The sequence below is a fragment of the Leucoraja erinacea genome, chromosome 8, assembly GCF_028641065.1.
Source record: "Leucoraja erinacea ecotype New England chromosome 8, Leri_hhj_1, whole genome shotgun sequence".
Lineage (NCBI taxonomy): Eukaryota > Metazoa > Chordata > Chondrichthyes > Rajiformes > Rajidae > Leucoraja > Leucoraja erinaceus.
The window spans coordinates 63074060-63099093 of NC_073384.1; the positions used below are offsets into that span (position 1 = coordinate 63074060).

General features: G+C 41.3%; 1 protein-coding gene across 3 annotated transcripts in view; it reads left to right on the top strand.

The window, feature by feature from the left end:
- The first annotated feature begins 292 nt into the window (after positions 1–292).
- The window catches only part of LOC129699769 (acylphosphatase-2-like), a 97817-nt gene continuing 73075 nt past the window's right edge, over positions 293–25034 (top strand). Inside the window, exons 1-3 of one of the 3 annotated variants that reach the window (XM_055639834.1) lie at positions 293–479; positions 11620–11636; positions 15640–15749. In XM_055639834.1, the coding sequence (XP_055495809.1) occupies positions 359–479; positions 11620–11636; positions 15640–15749 (248 nt within the window). In that variant the 5' untranslated portion in view covers positions 293–358. Of the gene's footprint in view, positions 480–5531; positions 5723–6074; positions 6100–11619; positions 11637–15639; positions 15750–25034 lie in introns of those variants that run through there. The other 2 variants (XM_055639835.1, XM_055639837.1) reach the window with 2 other exon arrangements.

Sequence of the window (25034 nt, forward strand, 5' to 3'; positions counted from 1 at the left end):
AGCAAAGATACTAGATGATCTTTGGTTTTAAGCAGGAGAGGTGGATTCGGGCAGGAGGGATAGTGGAGGAGGCTGAGAAGAGAGTTTCAGAAGGGATGGGCAGGGGTCTCTGGCAGTTTAGCAAGTGGTTACCAAGAGAGTTGGCGAAGTAATTTTGGGGGAGGGAAAGATGTGATTCATGGGGGAAGGGAAAGAGGAAGAGTTTAAGGGGGACGGGGAGACTTTCAGGGGAAGGTGAAGCAGAGAGAGATTGAATTCAGGGGAAAAGAGAAGTGGTGAAAAGGGTCCTGTGTGACGTCTATGCTACTTCCATAGGTTTTCATTCTCAGTTTTCTCTTATGTTACTTGAATACCCATAATGTTTGCTGTGTCACAATCCGTGGAGATATCCGGACAACTGCATATGATAAAAACCAATCCATCTAGTATATCTGTCGCCACCTCTTTTGAAACTTCGGGCTATACGCCTTCTGATCCAGGTGATTTGCCAACATTTTGTTCCATTAATTTAATGTACTCTTTATTTAATGATCTCTTTAAATTCATCATTCTGACTAGAACATTAATCTTCATATTTCTATTTTTTTTTAATTCTACTCTGTAAAAGGATACAATATGCATTTTTTTCTTAAATGCTTGTTATTTCTCCTGCATACATATCAGGTGCCTTTAAGGTCTCCCTCACCCCCACCACTCCATCCAAGATCAATCTTCCTAAATTAATGGAGGCACAAGAAATTCCCGCTGTAGCCTCCTTTACATTGACAAGACCAAGCAGAGACCAGGCAACCATTTCACTGAACACTTGCATTTGGGACCCAAGGATCTCTTGATTGCTGACCATTTTAACTGCCATTTCCATTCCTAAACGGACTTTTCTGTCCTAGAGCTCCTCCACTATTTGCCAGGCTTTTCCTGTTCCCACCTCTCTTCCAGTTTGCTCTCCCCCCCTCCTCACCACAACCAGTCTGAAGAAAGGTCTTGTCCCAATATGCACCTATTTATGTTCCCCAGAGATGCTGCCTGACCCGCTCCAGCACTTTGTGTATATTTTCCACATATTAACAAACTAATCTGGAATGAAACACTTGAATGTATACCACAGCGTTATAGAAGAGATCGTTTATCCAGTCTATATGTAGATTGTCATTTTAACCATGTTACAAGCACTTTGTAACATTCTGTTTGTCACAACTATTTTTATGTTCAATAAATTTGCAACTTTTACAGAAGAAATATCCATGTCTGTATTTGGATTTCAGGAGTACAAGAGATTGATCCCTTCCCCTCCCCTCCCCTGCCCACATGCACCATGACTTGAGGTAGTCCCATGTGTATGAATCAAACATGCTTTGCAGACTAAATTAATTGAGAGTAGCTGGCAAGTTTGTATTATATGTGTGATAGTGATAGTAAGAAACGTATCTTCTTGGCTGATAAAGAATGCCAACACATACTCCAACTCCCCCAGCTTATAAAAATGTAGTAGCTAGGTTTCCTTAATATAATGGCTGAGGGAAAACAACTTGAATGAATTCCACAAATTATTTAGTGAGTTGGTGACCTGACTGAAACTGGACGTGACAGATGTTGAAAACTGTTATTGCCAAACCTCGATAACTACAGCTGTCTTGACTTTGTCAGTCTACTTGAGTGAAGTGTATTGACTGCAGACACATTTCATTAGTCTCACACAAGTTTCACCAATCTTATATTTCCTTTTATAACATAGGATTTTTTTCTAATTGACTTTGATATTGAAAAACAAGCAATATATATTCCACAGCTAACATTTGTTCATCCAAAGGATTATATTATTTAAATTGATAATTTTTCCTTTCCACTTCATTAACTAGACATCAAAGAGGTGCCCTTCCTAAAGCCATTGGCCCCTTTCAACCAAGCTGTTATTTTAGTGTTTTTTATTTTTCCCTCATCTAACAATAGTGACTCAACCACTGTCATTTTTTTTATTTTTTTTGCCCATTCCATCCTTAGAAAGTGAGAAGAGGCTACTTTCTCAGCATTCATCAAAATATGTGCCATATCTGCACAAGAACACGCAATCCCAGGGAAATCAAGGATAGCTTATTTTCACAAATTTAGTTGGTTTTCGTGGGGGCTGAACAGTTCCATGCAGGATCCACAACCCATCAACATATGGGCCTGGTGATGCTTGCGGTCAGTCATTTGGGAAGTTTTGCATTCCATTGCAGTTCTTTTCCCATCTGAGAGATTTGAGGTATTCAGTACATTCCCAAATGCTTCCTTTGCTTTTTGGGCAATTATGGACTTGGATTCCATGAGCCGTGGGGATTTCTAATGCATTTGGGAAGAACTTTCCCTGTCCTTCTCGAAATTATGGACCTTTGAAATTGAATGCTTGTTGCAGGAGTGTGGTTTGCCTTGGACCTATGTGGCTCACCTACCAGATATAGTTGGGTTTGATCAGAACCTCAATGCTTGGGATGTTGGGATGGAAGGTTTGCTTCACCTGGTAGACACCTGGTCTCAAGTCTCAGCAGGTCCCACAGCATTTGTGGAGAGAGAAACAGAGTTAAAATTTCAGATGAATGATATTTCATCAGAAGCAAACAAAGCTAAAAGGTATGTTTAAGTTGTGGAGAAGAGGAAAGAAGAATGGAAATGGCTGCATTAGGGAGACTAAGAGAGGCTGCATTCTAAACATGGTACTGATACACCTGAGTAAGGACCTTTAAAATTACACCATTGTTTGTCTAGAGTGGATGAATGTCAACAGAGAGAATGTAAAATAATCAATGCTGGGACAATAAGATACTCTACATTGCAGTTTCTGAAAATCTGAAATAAAGGGTAGTTGAAAATACACGGAGGATATCTGGTGCGAGAGAAAAAAACTGGATTTCTCTTCAGATTATGACACCTTCCACACTAATGTTACTGAGATGTCTTTGTCTTTATTCTTGGCTTCCCTTCCACCATCATCGATAGCGCTCTCAAACATGTCAGTTCCATTTCACAAATTCTGCTCCCAATCCCAATCACACCCAAGCCAAGGCTCTCTTATCCTTTCATTCCAGCCTCCATCTTCAACCTCTGTAATTTCCACCAACTTCAACAGGGTACTACCACCAGACACAACTTCCCTTAATCCCAACTACTACACTGCCATTTCACTTCTTCCCTACCCATTATCCAAGGAATTAAACACTCTTTCCAAGTAATGTGGCCATTCATTTGCATTTCGTCCAATTTGTGAACTGCATCAGTTTCCATGATAGTCTCCTGAACATTAGACAAAACAAACCCAGACTAGATTTCAGTTCTGCAGAACACCACCATTCAGTCGAAGTAATCATGCCTGTCACTTATCTGCATCTCTCCCAATCTAACACCAGCTTTTTAGCCTCTTCCATCTTACCAATGTAAGCTTAAGAATAGCATCTCATCTTCTAACATGGCAAGTTATAATCCTTAGGACTCAACATACAATGCAATAATTTCAGATTATCAGCCTTCCAGATTTGAGTACTTATAATATTCTGTATTACAGATTCCAAACAAAAAATTATTTTGTCTCATAATTCCAGTATTGTTTCTCGCCATTCATCTTCCATTTACTTCTCGTCCACCAAGATAATCTGAAACTACCATGTACTCTCAGCCAGCACCATTTGCTTCACTCGGTTCTCTAGACAATGACCAAAAACCAAACAGCTGGAGGAACTCAGCGAGCCGGACAGCATCTGTGGAAGGAATGGACAGACAACATTTTGGTCTTTTCTAGATTTCTTCCCTGTGCCCCATCAGTCTGTGGAAGGTCCCAATGTAAAACATCATCTGCCCATTCCCTTCACAGACACGGCCTGACCTGCTGAGATTCTCCAGGGCTTTGTTTTATGCTCAAGATTCCAGCATTTGCAGTTTCTTGTGTCTTCTTTGAGCCTGTCTTGACATCACAGCTTTGGTTATCATTAGTTGTTTCCACATGGGTGCCTTTGTAGACAATCCCTTGAAATGCAGCATGACTGGGAGAAAGAACTGGGGCCACATGGAGAAAGTGAATCTGCTATGAGACTAAGTGGGGAAAATAACTCTCAGAAGGTCACATGTATCCATATTCATGCAGAAGCATACAGCACAACCCTTTGGACTACTGGTTCTGTGCTGAATACAGCATTAAGCATACATTTACATGAAACCTACATAAATTCCATTGTATTCTCCGTAAGTCTTCATTCACTGCCCCTGAGATTTTACCACTCACCCACACTTTATGGGGCAATTTACAGTTGTGACTGAACATACCATTCCAGACATAATTGAAGTGTGGAAGGAAATCGCCTTGATGACCTGGTGGAAATAAATGTGTACACGGGGAGAACATGCAAGATCACCATACAGTACCAAAGGTCACGTCTGAACCAAATTCACTGGTGTTCAAGAAGGAACTGCAGATGCTGGAAAATCGAAGGTACACAAAAATGCTGGAGAAACTTGGGCGATCGTTTCACCGAACACCTCCGTTCAGTCCGCAAGAATCTACCTGAGCTTCCGGTGGCTCAGCACTTCAACTCCCCCTCCCATTCCCAATCCAACCTCTCTGTCCTGGGTCTCCTCCATTGCCAGAGTGAGCAACACCGGAAATTGGAGCAACAGCACCTCATATTCCACCTGGGTAGCCTGCGGGCATGAACATTGAATTCTCCCAATTTTGCTAGCCCTTGCTGTCTCCCCCCCCTCCTTAACCCTCGAGCTGTCTCCTCCTATACCCCCCCCCCCCCCCCCCCCCCCCCCCCCCGGGCCCTCCTCCTCCTCCCCTTTTTCATTCCTTCTCCCCCACGCCACCCCCTATCAGTCTGAAGAAGGGGTTCGGCCCGAAACGTCACCTATTTCCTTCGCTCCATAGATGCTGCTGCACTCGCTGAGTTTCTCCAGCATTTTTGTGTACCATCAGATTCACTGGTGATGTGAGGGAGTAGTGCAAATGTAGAAGCAAGGAACTGCAGATGATGGTTATTACACAAAATGATGGAGTAATTCAGCAGGTCAGGTAGTATCTATGGAGAACATGGACAGGTGGCGTTTGGGGTCGAGACCCTTCTTCAGACTGATGTATGGCGGGGAGAAGAAAGTTCACCCTTTAGCTTCTCCTAGTTTTCACTCCTCGCCCCGCCCGCACACATCTTGGCACTCGACCAAAAACGTCACCTATCCTTGTTCTCAAGAGATGTTCGATATGCTGAGTTTAGCACCGTGTCCTTTTTGGACGGGTAGTTCTGTTTGCTGCAACTCTGTGTGTCGGTAAACATCTTTGGTAAACAATGCTCCGCCTCCATCACAGACTTTCCCTTTCCACTCTTTGGTCGCAATGTATCATTTTTCTCACTTGCCTGATCTTTATTAAAATAATCATCAATCTCAAATACTAACTAGCTCCGCGGATACTGCCTAATCTGCTCAGTAATTGCAGATTGCCAGCATCTGTGCTTTCTCCTTGTTTGGACTCCGGAGAGGCTGGCGCGGAGCGTTGATGATTGGAATTGACTGGAATGGATCAGGCAAGGCTGGAACGGAGCGTGCGTCTTCGGAAGCGGACCGCGGCTCCGACCGAGATGTCTCATGAGCAGTGCTACTAAATTAGCCATTTGCTTGAGTTTTTTGGTGATAATGTCAAACGAGGGGTCGACAGCAGCGCGCTTCAAATCGGTAGATTATGAGATAAGTGGCCAAGTACAGGGTATGTAGCATATGCTCGGGATATGTTCTGGATAAAAATAGACCGTGCCATGTAGTCTGGGCAAAATAGACCGTGCCATGTAGTCTGGGCAAAATAGCGTGGACAGTGGAAATTAACTTTCAATGCGGCATTTTGTGGTTTTATGAAATATCTGTGGCTGGTTTTCTTAAACTTTGAAGGGTTTTTTTTAAATTCGCAACTATCGTGGAAAAGTGGTTACTTGAGTGCGTCTTAACTCCGCCTCCAATAACTGAGAGAGGACAGCGCTGAGACCGGCGGGATAAACGCCGCAATGTATTTTTGATAAGGAGACGGATGTTAAGTTAACGAGGAAAACATAAGGATTGACCTTTGGAAATGCAGCGCGTCACTGGCAGGTGTTGTTTTGCTGTCTTGTAAGAGATGATCCTCGAGAAGCCAAATGTCTGGGAATAACTGAGGCGGACTCTCGCCATTTCCACGGACAACAAGCCACAGATAAACACGCCCTTATATTAAAAGACATTTCGCGTCCGGCCACCTGATCGGCATACGCGCAAACACATGATCATCTGACACATTATTGAAAATCCAGAGCGTTAGACTATTTTTCGTACCATCTCTTTATTTGATTCTAACTCAAATTGAAACTATTTAACCTGGGACACGAAAGAAATGATGTTGGCTTAATGCTTAATGGCTTAAAGTGGCTTTATGGACTTCAGAAATAGACGATCTTCAATGCCTTGCCATAAGTATCTGTCTAGAATTAACTAAATCGCTTAAATTATTATTTGAATTAAAACAAATATTTAAACTTTCCTAAATATTAGAAAAAAAGTGAGATGTTCTAAATACAATCTTAAAATGAAAACACCTGAAAGCTAAGTGTTTTGCAACATCATAATATTTTATTCAGTCTTTGATTTCTGTGCTAATTTCTCACAGAGAAGAAGATCTATTATGTTAATGCTGGATGTAGAGAAAGACCGTTGAGACTAAATTCAAAGATTTCAAAGGTCTTTTATTGTCACGTGGACCAATTTAGATACAGTGGAAATTCAATTTCCAGCCCCCAGTTCATGGCCTTACAAGTTGCAGCACATCACTTAAAAAAAAAAAATACAGAGTTTGCTTTTACTATTACTGTTTTTACATTATTAATTGACCATTCCTCAGTTATTTTTGCTGAAGGAAATCGGTTCTTCCTGTTCTACCCATACAGGCATCTCACAATTTTATACAAGCCATCTAATTCTTTCCGTAGCCTTTTCTTTTGTGTAGGAAACACCCCAGGCAGATCTGATCTAATGAACTATTCCCAGTCCCAGAAATATTCTTGTAAATTCTCTCTTTACCGTAAGAACTTTGCGTAATACAAGTTGCCACATTACAGGAAGGATGTGTCCATCCCCTATTTCATCCAACTATTTCATATATCTTCAACATGGCCTCTGCTATCATAATCCATGCCTTAGCTAATTAAAAGAAGCATCCAGCATACCTTCATAGCCACTACTTGCCAGCTGCCTCAGGATCATTAACTTATAACTCTGAACTCTCTTAAGAATGGTGTTCTGCTTTGTATTTTGATGTAGTTTTACAGCAATTTAGATACCATTGGTCCCTAAGCCATGCTGTATCCATGTATAATTTTCTGCCATCTTTCCCTGGGAGTGACAATGTGTACAAAAACCTTAGCCTGAATTTAAGAAATTCCAGCACTTGCATACTGAACTACCAATACATCTTTTCTGGTGCTACTTTCATACTTATCTTACACTTCCTGTTTTTTCTCTTACTTACTTCAACATCTCTGGTAATTTTGCAGTAACCTCAGCACAACTGAAGAGATGATCATCTTTCAGTGGTGCTTGATTTTGAAACTAATGCAATAGATAGATTTTAATGGCACTAGACTAAGATAAATGGGAGTGGTGGCAAGCATGACATGTTTGGGATGTTATTGGTTTGCAGGATTGGGGTAGATGCTGTCTTGGACAAGGATATTCACACTTCTTGTAGAGTTCCGCTTGGTCCCCTAAAGGGTAATGTCTAACTTTACTGGAATAAATGTTTGGGCCATCTATGATTGCATATGCTGAAGGAAGCTTCATAGTGGACTACTATTGTGCTATAATGCTGAGAACTATATTCTGCACTCTGTATCTTTCCTTTTGCTCTATTGCACTTATGTATGGCTTGATTGTGTTTATGTGTAGTATTATCTGTTTTGATTGGAGGGCAAGCAAAACAGCTTTTAACTGTACCTCAATACACATGGCAATAATAAACCAAAACCTTATCTCCAATTCATTCAGCAATTTTCAGGAAATGTGGTTGGCCATTTAAACACTAGGAAGAGAAATTTTGTTAGCTAATTTGAGTTTTTTGACGAGGCAGTGTGATAGATGTTATCTATGTAGATTTTAGCAAAGGTTTTAACAAGGTACCTCATGGAAGGTTAGTTGAAAGGTTATATCACATAGGATTCAGTCCGAGCGAGCCATTTGGATACAAAATTGGCTTATGGATGGTCAGTCTTTTCCTTGGAATAGGGGACCAAATACCAGATGCCATAGTTTAAGGTGAGGGGAAAGAGTTAAAAGGAACCTGAGGGGCAACTTTTTTAATATACAGGGTGGTGCGTACTTTGAACAAGCTGCAGGTTACCCAGATCAGATCAATTACCCCAAATTGGCTTGGTGATAGGAGGCAATGGATCGTGGTAGAAGGATGTTTTACCTTTCAGAGATCTGTGACCAGTCATGTACTACAATGGTCAGTGCTGGGACTCCTCTTATTTGTGACATATTATTGACTTGCATGTGAATGTAGGAAGTATAATCAGAAAGTTTGCAGATGTTTCGAAAACTAGTGTTATGGATAATGTTGTCTTACGCTGCAGCTGAATATAAATCAAATGAAAAATTGTGCAGAAAGTTGGCAGGTTGAATTAAAACCCAACACGCATGAAATTATACATTTTGGGAAGTCAATTAATGGTAGGATATTTACAGAAAATGTTAGGATGTTAAAGAATGTTCATGAACAGAGGGACCTTGCATTCAAGTCCATAGCCTGAATGCAGCAACACAGGTAGATATGGTAATGAAGAAGGCATATAGTTTGTTTACCTTTATAGATTGTGGCATAGAATATCACAGTCGGGATGTTATGCTACAGCTTTACCAAATACGATATGATATGCTATGATATGCCATTTATTGTCACTATACATGTGCAATGAAATTAAAAGCTGCTCGTACTCAGTGCATACATATAATTTAGTACAAAAAACAAGAAACAGAGAAACAAGAACAGACGGGAGAAGGGGAGGGGGGGGATAGGTGCACAATTCTGCGGCGCTATATACATATATACAGATGGAAGTCCGGGTGTTGGGCTGTGAAGTCAGTGCATGTGTGAATTTGAATTAAGAGTAGTTATAATTTTCGGAAAGCATCTATTCCTGAGTCTATTTGTCATACTACAGGTGCACAACCTTTTATCCGAAAGCCTTGGGACCAGACACCTTTCGTAATTCAGAATTTGTCGGTCTTCGGAATGGAAATTTTTTTGCGTAGATTTTAATGGCTGGCTCAGTGGTAGAGTGCTCGGCTCATATCCGCAAGGTCGCGAGTTTGCGCCTTGATCCCGGCAGAAGAAGTTGGAGCGGGGCTGGGCTGGGCTGCTGCTGGCTGTGGGTCTCTGGGATCTCTGTGCTTGCGGTGGGCCTGGTGGTCGACGTCCAATTGGTCCTGACGTCTCCGGTGACTGCACTGACCTGCAGCCATCGCCGTCGTGAAGGCAGTACAAAGCCCCCACGCCGATGCAATGAGCGGGGAGCTGAAGAGGGGAGGGAAGGGGTTACACACATGGCCGGGAAGCAGAGGGGTGTAGGTGGGGTGAAACTGAAGGGAGCAACAATCTGCTGCTGCCTGCACGCTGAGTTAAAAAGTTCCCACGCAAGACTCACGATACACTGTGTATCGTGTCTACCGTGGGAACTTTTTAACTCAGCGGGCAGGTAGCAGCAGATTGTCAATTATTAACCCTCCCGCGCAATATACCCTCACCTTCTCTTTTATGAATGGGGATTTAGTTCCCCTTTCTTCGAGGACTGACCAGAGGTTCCGCTGTCACCTCTGCGGGCCGCCCTCGGTGAACGTCCTGTCTCCCTGTCCCTGGGATAGTAGGGGGCGATCAAACAGCACAATACCCCCCTCCCCCTCCAACTCCAGAGGAATCCGCTCCCCAATGGGCCGCTACGGCGACAAGTGGCAGTTCGCCCACAGCCCGAGCTGCGCGACCCCAAGAACAAGAAGTACCTTCAGCTTCTGCCCATACACTGCGTGTTCCTCTGGAGTTTGAACGGGGCTGGGCTGGAGTTGCTGATCTGGGATCTCCGTGCTTGCAGTGGGCCTGGGGGTCGGTGTCCCGATGAGAGGGCGCAGCTCGGGCTGTGGGCGAACTGCCACTTGTCGCCGTAGTGGCCCATCGGGGAGCGGCTTCTGGTGGTCCTGACGTCTCCGGCCAGTTTGCAGTTTTCCTCTGGAGTTGGGGCTGGGCTGCTGCTGGCTGTGGGTCTCTGGGATCTCCGTGCTTGCGGTGGGCCTGGGGGTCGATGTCCCGTTGGTCCTGACGTCTCCGGTGACTGCACTGTGCTGCTAGCATCGCCGACTTGAAGACAGTGCAAAGCCCCCGCGCCGGTGCAATGAGCGGGGAGCTGGAGAGGGGAGGGAAGGGGTCACACACTTGGCCGGGAAGCAGAGGGGTGTAGGTGGGGTGAAACTGAAGGAAGCGACAATCTGCTGCTGCCTGCACGCTGAGTTAAAAAGTTCCCACACAAGACTCACGATACACTGTGTATCGTGTCTACCGTGGGAACGTTTTAACTCAGCGGGCAGTTAGCAGCATATTGTCAATTATTAACCCTCCCGCGCAATATACCCTCACCTTCTCTTTTATGAATGGGGATTTAGTTCCTCTTTCTTCGAGGACCGACCGGAGGTTCCGCTGTCACCTCTGCGGGCCGCCCTCGGTGAACGTTTTCAAGGACAGAAAAAATGGCCGCTATTCGGAGGTTTTCGTTATTTGGATCGTCGGATAAAAGGTTGTGCACCTGTAGTTAAAGTGCATGGTATATTGTGTGTAGTTCAGATCACCACCCAATAGAAAGGACCAGGTTTTGCTGTAGAAAGTGCAGAGGATATTCACAAGGATATTGTCTGGATTAAAGGACTTTAGTTTTGAGGAGAGGCTTGGCTTGTTTTCTCAGAAGTAAAAGTGGCTGAGAGGATGACGTGATGGAGGTGTATAAAATTATAAGGGTCATAGAAGGAATAAATAGTGAAAATCTTTCATCCATGGCAAGGGTATCAAAAATAATGGGACAGGTATAAAGTGAGAGGTGGAAGTTTTAAAGGGGATCTGAGAGGAGAGTTTTTACACAATGAATGGTTGATATTTGGAATTCATTGCCAGAGGACGTGTTGGAATCGGATACAATCACTATGTTTAAGAGATATTTAGATGATTATACAGGTAGGACATAGAAAGATATGGGCAAATAAGATTACTGTGGATAGGCAAAAATGTTGACTTGGACGTGGTAGTTAAGGGGTCAGTTCCTCTTCTGAACTCTATGACTGAAAGGACCAAAGAAGCTTTGAAATAAAATAAAAACATCAGATCAAATAACGTTTGTGAAAAGAAAACGGGCACAAAGAAAATAGGATAAATGCCTTGTGCCATACATTTTTATAATTCCGTAAATCATTGACTGTGCATTTTTAATACATCTACTGAGATCTTAGTACAAGTTTTATTCAATGTAAACTAACTTGTAATATGTAGTCTTATTGCGTTTTCATACTGTATAGTTAATCTGTTTTTCTTTCTTTTACTCCACACAGGGGTCTGTTTCAGAATGGTAAGATGACCTTTTCAATATTTTTTTGAAATATTTTTAGATTAGTTGAGCAAATACTGCCATTTTAGCTTAGAAATTTGAAGCGAATTCTGATGATCATTTTAATTTGTTCAGTAAAGGCTCAGCTTTTTTGTCTCTTGCAGAGAAGCTAGGAGATGGTCTGATCGGAAATGTTCAAAGAAATGGAAGGGTTTAATATACAATTAATGAGGTGCTCTGCAGAATGGGCAAAAAGCAGAGGTTTCCGATTTAAGCCAAATACAGTAGCAAAGAAAATAAGATGGAATATGAGAAATTAAAAATAAACAGGAAATTATGACCTTGGATACACTGCAAGAGAGGGTGTAAGCAGATTCACTAGCGGCCTTCAGAAGGGAATTACATAAACAATTGGATGGAGAAATATGGTAGATGAATGGTGAGAGAGGAATTGAGTCGAAATGTCTTTCAAAGATTTGCACAGTGGACAAGTGACCTCTTGATGTACTGTATAGTTCTTTGTTTCCTCTCAATATTAAAGTTCGTACTGAATCATGATTTCACATCAGAATCATTGTGGCAGCTCTGAATAAAAATAGTAGTGGTGGGCAACCAGGGGCAATGTTGTTACAAAGAAGTTTGCTTGAATATCAATAATTAATCGAGAACGTCAGAAAAGATAACTGACTGTAATCCATTATTTCATGAGGTCACTCAATATTCAATTTTTCACACTGTTAGAATAAAGGCTTTAAAATATTAACATGAATACCGCATTAGCTAGCTATTTAAACATGCTTTTCTCAGAATAGATGTTACCCTAATAGGCTGAGTTATTTATCACCTAATGGTATTCCAGAGATAAAAGACCTTAGCTAGATACTTTCTTGAAATATTGCCTTATATTAAGTCACATGGGCAGTGGGATCTAGGAGTGCAGGTATATGGTTCCTTAAAAGTGGAGTCGCAGGTAGATAGGGTGGTCAAAAAGGTTTTTGGCACATTTGCCTTCATCCGTCAGAGTATTGAGTATAGAAGTTAGGAGGTCATGTTGCAGTTGTATAAGACATTGGTGAGGCCACGTTTAGAGTATTGTGTTCATTTCTGGGCACCATGTTATAGGAAGGATGTTGTCAAGCTGGAAAGGGTACAGAGACGATTTATGAGGATGTTGCCAGGACTAGAGGGTCTGAGCTATAGGGAGAGGTTGAGTAGGCTGGGACTCTATTACTTGGAGTGCAGCAGGATGTGGGGTGATCTTATAGAGATGTATAAAATCATGAGAGGAATATATCAGGTGGATGCAAAGAATCTCTTGCCCAGAGTAGGTGAATTGAGGACCAGAGGACAGAGGTGAAGGGGAAAAGATTTAATAGGAATCTGTGGGGTAACTTTTTCACACAAAGGGTGGTGGATGTATGGAACAAGCTTGCAGAGGACGTAGTTTAGGCTGGGACTATCCCAAAGTTTAAGAAACAGTTAGACAAGTACATGGATAGGACAGGTTTGGAGGGATATGGACCAAACGTGGGCAGGTGGAATGGGTAGCTGGGACATGTTGGCCTGTGTGGGCAAATTGGGCCAAAGGGCCTGTCTCCACACTGTATCAAACTAGGTCCCTATGATTATGACATGGGATCCAGGGCAAGCCAGCCTATTTCATACAAAGGAGAGAAAGTTCAAATGTTATAGGAGTAGAATTAGGCCATTCAACCCAACGAGTCTACTCCGCCATTCAATCATGGCTGATCTCTGCCACCTAATCCTTTCCTGCCTTCTCCCCATAACCCTTGACACATGTTCTAATCAAGAACTTGTCTATCTCTGTCTTAAAAATATCCACTGACTTGGCCTCCACAGCCCTCTGTGGCGATGAGTTCCACAGATTAACTACCCTTTGATTAAAGAAGTTCCTTCTCACCCCTTTTTTAAAAGAGCGCACTTTAATTCTGAGGCTATGACCTCTGGTCCTTGACTCTCCCACCAGTGGAAACATCCTTTCCACATCCACTCTATCTATGCCTTTCATTATTCTGTATGATTCAATGAGGTCCCCCTTCAATTTTCTAAACTCTAGCGAGGACAGGCCCAGTGCTGTCAAAGCTCATCATATGCTAACCCACTCATTCCTCGAATTATTCTTGTAAATCTCCTCAGGACCCTCTCCAGAGTCAGCACATCCTTCCTCAGATATGAGGCCCAAATTTTCTCACAGTACTCCAAATGTGGCCTGACCAGCGTCTTATAGAGCATTACATCTCTGTTTTTGTATTCCAGTCCTCTTGATGTAAATGCTAGCATTGAATTTGCCTTCCTTACTACCGATTCGACTTGTAATTTAACTTCTTGGGAATCTTGCACCAGCACTCCCAAGTCCCTTTGCACCTCCGATTTTTGGATTCTCTCCCCATTTAGAAAATAATCTACGATTTTATTCTTATTACCAAAATGCATGACTCCACACTTTGTTGTACTGAATTTCATCTGCCACTTCTCTGCTCACTCTCCTAATCTGTCCTTCCGCAGAGTCCTTGCTTCCTCTACACTGCTCCTCCACCTATCTTAGCATCATCTGCAAACTTGGCCACAAAGCCTTCAATCCCCTTATCCAAATCATTAATATACAACGTGAAGAGAAGCTGCTCCAGCACCGACCCTTACGGACGCAAAGTGACAGTGCAAGGGATGTTTTCAGAGTGAAGGCCTGTGACCAGGGATGCCACGGGGATCGGTGCTGGGGCAACTGTTGTTTGCCACATATATTAATGAATTGGATGGAAAAGGTGGTTGGTATGATGATGAGTAAATTTGCGGATGACATAAAAATTCCTGGTGTGGTAGACTTTTAAGTACTCAGACTACAACATGATCTAGATCAACTGGGGAAGGGCCAAGGGATGGCAGATGGAATTTGCCATTCGTCATGTGCAAAGTGATGCACTATGATACATTAAACATTATGATACGTTAAACCAAGGTAAGATATAAATAGTAAATTATAGGGTCGCAGGGAGTGTTTTTAGAATATAGAGACCAGGTGTGGACGGATACATAGTTCCCTGAAAATGGGAATATAGGTAGGTAAGTTGGTGAGAAAGCCATTTGGCATGCTTACCTTCATAGGGCAGGGCTCTGAGTCAAACGGTTGGGATGTCATGTTATAGTTGTTCAAGACTTTGGTGAAACCACACTTGCAATATTATGCATCGTCCTGGTCACGTTGCTATAGGAAGGATATCAGTAGGCTAAAAGGGTGCAAAAATGATTGGCAAAGATGTTACCAGAATGGGAGGGTTTGAGCTTTAAGGAGACATTGGATAGGCTGGGACTATATTTCCTGAAGCCGCCGAGAGGTGACCTTATAGAGGTTTATAAAATCACGAGGGGCATCAATAAATTGATAGTCATACTCTTTCTCTCAGGATAGGGCAATCTAAAATTAGAGGGCAGAGGTATAAGATGGGTGGGGGAGGGTGTAAAGGGGACATGGGAGACAGGTTTTCATACAGTGGATGGTAAGTTCATGAAGCGAGCCGCCTGAGTAAGTGATGGAGCCGGGTGCAAATACAACATTTAAAGGACGTTTAGAGAAGACATGGCTAGGAAAGCATTCGAGAGAAATGGGCCAAATACAGGCAAATGGAACTTGGGTATACACCATGGAACAGTTGGACCAAAGGGCCTGTTCTGTGCTGCATAACTCAATGATTGCCAACACTGCCATTTATATAGCTCCATTAATTCATTTTTGTTGCTCTTGGGTATGTGTCTGAAATACAAAACAAAATTACTCGAGTACAAGCTATTTTGTTCCCACATTATTCATACAAATAGGAAACCCATATTTCCCTTTCAATGCAATTCAGCTTAATATTTACACTTTCAACTTATAACTATGTATTTTGTTTATTTTATTACACAACAAAATAGATCCCCAACTACTGTGATTTTTAAAAGGTCATGTAACCTGACAATTTGAAATAAAACTAAATCCAAATCATACAATGTTATTGTTTTCTTATAGTACACGGAGGATCAAGCAAGGAAACTTGGTGTTGTAGGATGGGTTCGAAACACCAGGAGAGGAACTGTAGATGGACAGGTGCAGGGCAAGGCGGAACTTGTAGAATCAATGTGAGTGATACATACACTTCTCTTTATTGCAGATTAACATAATGAAAAATATTTACTATCCAGGCTCTGAATTTATTTGCAACTCTTAAGAATGAAATTCTTTTTTTTTTTTGCATTTGCTTAACTGTCATGATTATGTTTGGACATCATTAAAACTGCGCAACTCTTACCACAGGGACATTGTTGTTAAAAGGTCTGCAATGTAGTTTAAAACAATTAGTTTAAGTCACAATTATTTTTTACTTTGCTTTCATTTGTCTAAATATATTCAGCCATCATGGTCCAACAAGACCGAGAGGGCTGAATATAAAATGGAACATACTCACTCCAAAGTGTCATTTGAACAATTGTACCAGACACGTTTATTGAAAATTCAAATGGCCTTATTTTTGCTACTGAAATAAATGTCATTGCCATTTTAGATTTTTAAAAGGACTATGTGAAACTTATGATAGTGAGCAATCTGCTTGGCATAACTATAAAAATGGCAAAGAAAAGGGGAGCACCTAAGTAAAGAAAATGAATTCCCTGCAGGAAATAGGGAGTTTGAAATGGATTGTTCGGAGTCTATTCTTTTATGCATTCAGTTGCCAATTGTACTTTCAGAAGGGATCCTAAAAATAAAGATATATTTCTGGAATGCGCAGGAAAGTGGTTTGGCTGTGTATTCTTAATAAGTGGCAACAGCATATAGAGAGAAAGGAGAGTATGCCATGAATCAGTGTGCAACATGGAATTTAAGGTTGTCACTATCTTTTTCAAACGCTACCCTCCAGTGTTGGTCGGCCTTCTTAACCTCCTGCAATTTATCTCAAAGCTGGAAAGGGTGAAAGAACCAGATCTGCCAGTGCTATTTAAAGAAAAAACATGGCACTGCTTAAATCTTCCTGAAGCTGGTTCACTCGGATTTATTCATCATTAAAAGTATTATATACCTTCTAAAGTTTTGGTATGCCTCAGGAGGTGAGGGTTGGTCTGGGATTCGTTTGGGAATAATTCATATTATTTTCTGTTAAGAGTGGGTCTGGTATTTGAATGTACCTGGGAAAATAAAGACGCCATAAGAATCAGAACTGGGCAAAATGGCCCACGGGAACTAGGCCTCTGATGATAATTCTAATCACCTTCAAAATGGTAATGACCAAAATGTGATGTACCCTTAAACCAGGGCAAAGCTAGCATTGTCTGCGGCGGCCAAAGTAGCCACGAGCTTTATTTATGATGCGTAAGAAAGAACTGCCGATGGTAGACACAAAATGCTGGAGTAACTCAGCGGGTGAGGCAGCATCTATGGAGAGAAGGAATGGGTGACGCTTCGGGTCGAGACCCTTCTTCAGACTGATGTTGGGGGAGGGGGCAGGACAAAGATAGAAAGTAAGCGGGGGACAGTGGGACTAGTAGTGGAACTGGGAAGGGGAGGGAGAGAGAAAGCAAGGGCTATCTGAAATTAGAGAAGTCAACATTCATACCACTGGGGTGTATACCCAAGGTGTATTCTACTTCCTGCACAATTCTACTTCCTGGCATTAACTTGTTTCTATAGTTGGCAACACACTGGCCCACCTACCCAAGCTAAATATGATGTGCTAATCCTTCAATTTGCGCTGTGCCTCACTCTGACAATGGAGGAGGCACAGGACAGAAAGGTCAGATTGGGAATGGGAAGGGGAGTTGAAGTGCTGAGGAACCGGGAGATCAGGTAGGTTACGACGGAGTGAGCGGAGGTGTTCAGCGAAACGATCGCCGAGCCTGCGCTTGGTCTTGCCAATGTAAAGATGTTGACACCTGGAACAGCGGATACTGTAGATGAGGTTGGAGGAAGTACAAGTGAACCTCTGCCTCGCCTAGAAAAACTGATTGGGTCCTTGGGTGGAGTTGAGGGGGGAGGTAAAAGGACAGGTGTTGCATTTCCTGCAGTTGCAGGGGAAAGTACCCGGGGACGGGGTAGTTTGGGTTGAAAGAGATGAATTGACCAGGGAGTTACGGAGAGTACAGTCTCTGGAAAGCAGAAATGGGGTTAGCTTAGATGGGGCACCTTGGTCAACATGGACAAGTTGGGCCGAAGGACCTGCCTCCATGCTGTATGATTCTATTTCACAGGTTTACCATGTTATCTATTATTTAATTGTGATCTAGCCTCCTTCCAGCACTGTTTTGGGGGGAGGGATTGTGTCCAGTTTGAGCACCTATAGACTATTTTATTTTCGATTTGTGTAGGACCATTAAGTTACATTGAATGAGTTCCTTTTTCTTACAGTACATTGGGAAATTGTGTTACCACAGTTTAAAGCAATGTATCATTCTGTCCTCTAGAGGTCGTTGAAATTCTGTGACTTACCAACCATGATGATGCAGATTTTTTCACAATTCTACTTCCTGGCATTAACTTGTTTCTATAGATCCAGATAATGCAGCAAGGTAAACTGTCTAAAGAGGTGAACAGTTAAAACAGAGCCTGACTCCTTTGCAAACACCTTGGGCTGTCCTTGGTTTGACTGGGATGAACCAGAAACAGATCCAAAGTTGAAAACCATAACCTTATTGGTCCATATGATTTAATGATCAGTGGCACGTTTACTGAGCCTCGAGGTTTAATATTCATCGTATTATCTTAGAGGCCTTTTTTCTTGGGTGCAATTTAATCAAAGTATCAAGTTTTCAGATATTTTTAATCTCAGTTTCTGTCTATTTATAGTTAATTAAATTGATTTTGAATAAACATTGAAAGTAAGTATAAAAGACATGGTGTTTAAGAAAGAACTGCAGATGCTGGAAAAATCGAAGATAGACAGAAATGCTGGAGAAACTCAGCGGGTGAGGCAGCGTCTATGGAGAGAAGGAATAGGCGACATTTCGGGTCGAGACCCTTCTTTAGACTGTCTTATGATGACCATGTCAAATGATGTCAAACCATGTCAAATGATGACCATGTCTTAATAGACATGGTCATAATTTGTCAGAAGGTGATCCATGCAGGGTACAGGGCAAAGATGAATTAAACATCTCTTTGCTTGCACGTTTACATGTAGAGCTTTGTACTGAATGTTAAGGCAGCGGTTATTTCACTCATTCTGGATCTCTTTTCTTTGAAATGTCTGCTCTGACCTATTCACTGCCAACAAGCTGTAAAGTTTGATGTAGGGTGTATAATGGCTATTTCATACTAGCCAATTATAGTGTTTGTTAGTAGTGGCTCTGCCTATTATGTGCTTCATATTATCAAGAGCTTGCTTACGCTAATTAGTTTAGAGTAGCAGCTCGGAGATGTAATGTCTGCAGATCCTTGCTGTAAGTAGATTTAATAAACATGTGTTGTATCTTGATGTGTGTCCGAGTTGACTCATTACATGGTGTCAGAGAGTGAATCTTGCTCGCTCCACTCATGTTTATCGGGTTTTATTTTCTTTTGATTATTTTGTGTGTTTATTACCTCCATCATCATGGATCATGGCAAGTCCTCTGATCTTTGATTCTGACAGCTGAACGCTGGCGTCTTTTCGAGCGTGACTACACTCATTATGCTTGCATCATTCATCGCAATGACCCAAAAGTGCAGAGGTTGGATTTCAGAATAGAGAGGAGACCGGCTGAAATGGATCTGAGGGACCGTGAGGGTTGGTAGGGGGAGAGGAGGTCAGTGAGATAAGGGGGGGGGGGGGCAAGGGGTTGAGGGCTTTGTAGGTGCGAGTAATGGTGTTGGTGTGAGTAATGAGTTGGGCGGCTGCATTCTGGACCAATTGGAATCGGTTGATGTTGCTGGAATTAATGCCAAAGAGAAGAGAGTTACAGTAGTCCAGTCGGGAGGAGATGAGGGCATGGATGAGTCTTTCAGCAGCGGGGGGTGTGAGAGAAGGTCTGATTTTGGCAATGTTGCGGAGGTGAAAAAATGATGTTTTGACAACATGGCGGGTGTGAGGCTCAAGGGAGAGGGTTGGGAGAGGGTTGGGTCAAAGATCACGCCAAGGTTGCGGGCCTGAGGAGATGGGGAGACAGTGGTGCCGTCAATAGTGAGAGTGGGGTTGTAAATTTTGGTGAGTGTTGATTTGGAGCCAATGAGGAGCAATTCTGTTTTGTTACTGTTTAATTTAAGGAAGTTTTTTATTTTTATTTTTTTATTTTTTTATTAGAAGTACGGTAACTTACAATAATACACAACACATATGTCTTAATACATTTTTTGTACCGCTTCATTTTTTGAGCTTTAAGAAAAAGATAGAAGTACAGGAAGTAAGGAAAGTGCGCAAGAGTCGTGAAGGTGCAGGAGAGTGTTGGGAAAAGAAAGCCCCTTAGAAAAGAAGTTAGAGAAGGAAGTAAAGAAAGAAAGTAGACCCTAGAAAAGAAGGAAAAAGAAAGTAGAAACAATCGCTCTATTATAACATTAAACTCCGCAGAAAGGGGACTACCAACCAAGTCTGTTTTTGTTGTTTTACTGACACCATTTATTTATTTATTTATTTATTTATTTATTTATTTAATTAAATTACTATTGCACCTCATGCTTGTAATAGTTCCAAAAACGTAGACCACGTCTTTTGGAATTGGTCTGCTTTACCTGCTAAGAGGAATCTGATCTCTTCCAGATGTAATGTTTCAAACATATTTGATATCCACATTTTTATTGTTGGTGTGGGCGCATTTTTCCAGAATTTAAGTATAAGCTTTTTTCCCATTATTAGCCCGTAATTGAGTAAATTCTTCTGAAACACGTTTAGTTCAGGGTTACCTTCCGATATTCCAAAAATGATCCATTCTGGTTTTGGTACCAGTTTTATTTTGATTAATTTTGTAAAGATGTCGAATATTTCATTCCAGAATGTTTGGATTTTTGTACAAAAAACAAAAGAATGCGCTATGGTAGCTTCTTGACACAGACATTTATCACAGATGGGTGAGACATTAGGGAAGAGTTTATTTATTTTAGTTTTTGAATAATATAGTCTATGTAATGTTTTGAATTGGATGAGAGTATGTCGTACGTTGATCGGACATTTATGCACCTGTAGTAAATGATTATCCCAGCTCTCTTTTGAAATGTTTATAGCTAATTCTTGTTCCCAGTCTCTTCTAATTCCATCAGTTGTGGGTATTTCTATGTTTAAGATGATGTTATATAGGTACGATATTAGATTAGCTGATTCCGCCTTTGTATTCATTGCTTCATCCAATAAGTCGGAAGGCATATTATGATAGTCTATTGTGTATTTTTTCAGATAATCACGAATTTGAAGATATTTAAAATATTGATTATTTTTCAAATTATATTTCAGTTGTAGTTGTTGAAATGATAGTAATTTTCCCAATTCATACAGATCTTCGAGCGTTTTGATTCCCATTCTTTCCCATTGTATAAATGATTTGTCTATAATTGATGGTTTAAACGATGGATTATTAACTATTGGTATTAAAAGAGATAGGTTTCTTAATTTTAGATTCTGTTTTATTTGTTTCCATGTTCTAATTGTGCTATGTATAATTGGATTTTTATTATATTTTTTGTTATTCAAATATATTGGTGAGAGGAGAGTCGCTCCTATATTACATGGAGAGCAGTCCCCTCTTTCCATTACAATCCAGTCCACCTGCTGAGCACAGTTGTCCAGCAGGCGAATCATATTTTTAATATTTACTGCCCAATTATAATACATAAAATTAGGGAGCGCTAGACCCCCCAACTCTTTTCGTTTATTAAGGTGTGCTCTTTGTATTCTATGGGATTTATAATCCCATATAAAATTTGTAATGTCTGAGTCCAATTTTTTGAAAAACTTTTTTGGGAGATATATAGGTATTGATTGAAATAGGTATAGGATTTGTGGTAAGAAGATCATTTTTATAGCGTTTATTCTGCCTATTAGGGACATCGAAAGTGTTTTCCAGAATTTAATCAAATTATTTAGTTTCTTAAGTAAGGGATTATAATTGGCTTTAAACATATCATGGTAATTTCAATTCCCAGATATTTGAATTTTTCTGTGGCTATTTTAAAGGGGAATTTCCTGAGGTGTGTTGAGTCTTTTGGTTTTATCGACATAATTTCACTTTTGTTCCAATTTATTCTATATCCTGAGAAGGATCCAAAGTCCTCAATTAAATTTAATATGTTTGGTATACTAATTTGTGGTTTTGTGATGTACAGTTGTACATCATCGGCGTATAAGGATATTTTGTTATTTTAATATTTTGTATTATAACCATAAATATCCGGGTGTGTTCTTATTTTTTCAGCAAGGGGTTCAATTACCAGAGCAAATAACAGTGGTGATAGTGAACATCCTTGTCTATTGCCCCTTGATAATTCAAATTTCGAGGATAGTATATTTTTAGTTAGTATTCTAGCTGTAGGTTTGTTGTATAATAGTTTTATCCATGCGATGAAGTTCTCTCCCAATTGGAATTTTTGCAATACTTTAATCATATAATCCCATTCTACTTGATCAAACGCTTTTTCTGTATCCAGTGAGATGATAGATAACTCTTGGTCATGAGATGGACGGAGCACCAGCGGCGAGCTTACTGCCCGGCGACCCCGTAAGGCATTGACCGCTCCCCGTCTCTCCTCGATATGTGAGTGCATTATGTTAAGCAAGCGTCTCAAAATATTGAATGAGTGCCTCTTAGGTATAAATCCTGTTTGATCCTCATTTATCAGTCTACTAACATACCTGCTTAGTCTTCTGGCTAGTGTTTTCGCTATTATTTTTTGATCCGTATTTAACAAAGCAATAGCTCTATATGATCCTGGTTCTTCTATATTTTTATCTTTTTTAAGTATTAATGTGACCGTTGATTCTGCTAATGTTTCAGGTAAGCTTTGCTCTTTAAAAGCATATGTATACATTTTCTGTAATCGTGGGGTAACTATGTCGTAAAAAGCTTTATAAAATTCATTACTGAATCCGTCTGGTCCTGGTGTTTTTCCATTCTTTAGTGTGTTTATTGTCTTCTATCTCCTTTGAAGTAATTTGTGCTCCCAGTTCCTCTTGTTCCCTCAATTCTAATTGTGGGAGGTTACAATTATCCAGAAATTCTGAAACTTTATTATTGTCTATTGATGTTTTAGATGTGTATAGATTCTGGTAAAATTGAACAAATCTTTTATTGATATCCTTGGGTAATGTTAATAATTCCCCTCTATCTGATTTAATCTTTAGTATTGCATTCTCTTTTTCCCTTTTTTCAATTGGCGTGCTAGAAGTTTGTGGGGTTTGTCCCCGAATTTGAAGTGTTCTTGTTTTGTAATTTGAAATAGTGTTATAACTTTCTCTGACAATAATTTATTTAGCTTGAATTTCAATAGTAGAATTTTATTATGTTTATCCATAGTTGGATCTTTAGCATTATCTGTATCTAATTGTTTTATTTGTTCTTCTAAATGTCTTTGTTCATTCTTATTCTTTTTATTTTGAAAAGCTTGAAATGAAATAATGACTCCTCTAATAAATGCTTTGAAGGATTCCCATAATAGCGTGGGGGATATATCTGGTGTATCATTTATCTCAAAAAATAGGTCCATCTGTTTTTTTAGATATATACTCCCTTGTGGGTCTTTTAAAATTTGCGAGTTAAACCTCCAGAATGATTTATTCATAGACATTCCTTCTAATTTTAAGACAAAAGTTAACGGAGAGTGGCCTGAGATCGCATTAAGGAAGTTGAGTTGCATCCAAGATTTGATGGCTGACAGGCAGGAGTTGATATGGGAGAGAGGGGGGTGGTGGGGTGACTTGCTCGTTTACAGCAGATCGACGCACCTATTGAACGTTTTATCAGCGTGTTGAAGCACATGGCTGCACGCTGTCGATTTTGTGATTTACGGATGAGCTCACCCGAGACAAACTTGTTGGAGGAATGCTTGACAGCAAGCTACAAGGTGAGCTTCGTCGTAATACTGACTTAGCCCTTGAACAAGCAGAGCATGCCTGTCGGATTTCTGAGATAACGTCTCCCCACACTGACTCTGTGCCCCTCAGTCACCGTTCGCAACATAGTGTCAATCTTACAGACTTCTCCTCTCGCAACCCCCGCACCAGGTCTGCTGTTCCTTGTCAAAATTGCAACTATTTCCATGCTACGGGTCGCCAATTCTGTTTTGCCTATGGGAAAGCCTGTAATTTCTGCAAGAAATTAAACCACTTTGCTCGGTGCTGCCATTCCCATGGGACTCCTGTAGCTTCAAGGACGAGCCTGCACCTGCTTCAACATGAACTTACTGATAATGACTTCCAAGAGCCTGACTTGCCATCCCCCGCACCGCTCTCAGAGTACAGATACCAGTTTGCCATCCACACTCTCCTCCCTTCGTGTAATGAGCAACTTGACCCTGAGGTAACCATGTTTGTAAATAACAGGCCTTTGATCGCTAAGGTAGATACTGGCGCCAAACGCAACGTCATCTCATTAAGAGAGTTTTAAAAAATCCATAATGCTGAACGTATTGATAAGGCCTCCGCAACACTTTGGCCTTATGGGAGAGATGTTCTACACCCACTTGGACAAGCTGATTTAAAGTGCACCATAGACGAACAGACCCGTACCTTACAGTTTTATATTGTTAAGGGAGATTCAGAGACTTTGCTCGGTATCAATGCATGTCACGATCTAGGCATGGTTTACTTTGGCTGCGCTGTCCATAAACTCTGTCTCGCTAACGGGCCCATTCAACAGCTCCTCTCTCAATATAAGGAACTGTTTAACGATGAGCTTGGCGAGTTGCCTATCAAATACCACATTGCTGTCGATCCCAAAGTTACTCCTGTGGTCCTAGCGCCACATCGTGTTCCGTTTTCCATGCGTGACCGAATACACAATGAACTCAAGCGCATGGTCTGCATGGGTGTTCTTGCTGAAGTTACTGATCCGTCTAACTGGGTTTCCACCATGGTGGTTGGAACAAAGAAAAACAAGGAGGAGATCCGTATCTGCATCAACCCCAGAGATCTTAACACTGCCATCAAACGCCCGCATTACCCAATGCAATCGACTGAAGTTGCTGCCCAGATGGGCAACGCAGCAGTATTCTCAGTTCTGGATGCCAAAAGCTCGTTTTGGCAGATTCCACTGGACCCAGACTCATCCAATCTCACTCCCTTTGGCCGATACAAATTTCTGAGAATGCCCTTTGGCATCAACTCCGCCAGCGAAGTTTTCCAGCGCACTATGGAACCGCTGGAAAACTTCGCTGTTTTGAGTACCCATGCGCCATCATTGTTGATGATATTCTCGTCTACGGACACAATCTGGTTGAATATGACGCCAATCTAAAGAAAATACATGACTGTGCCAAAG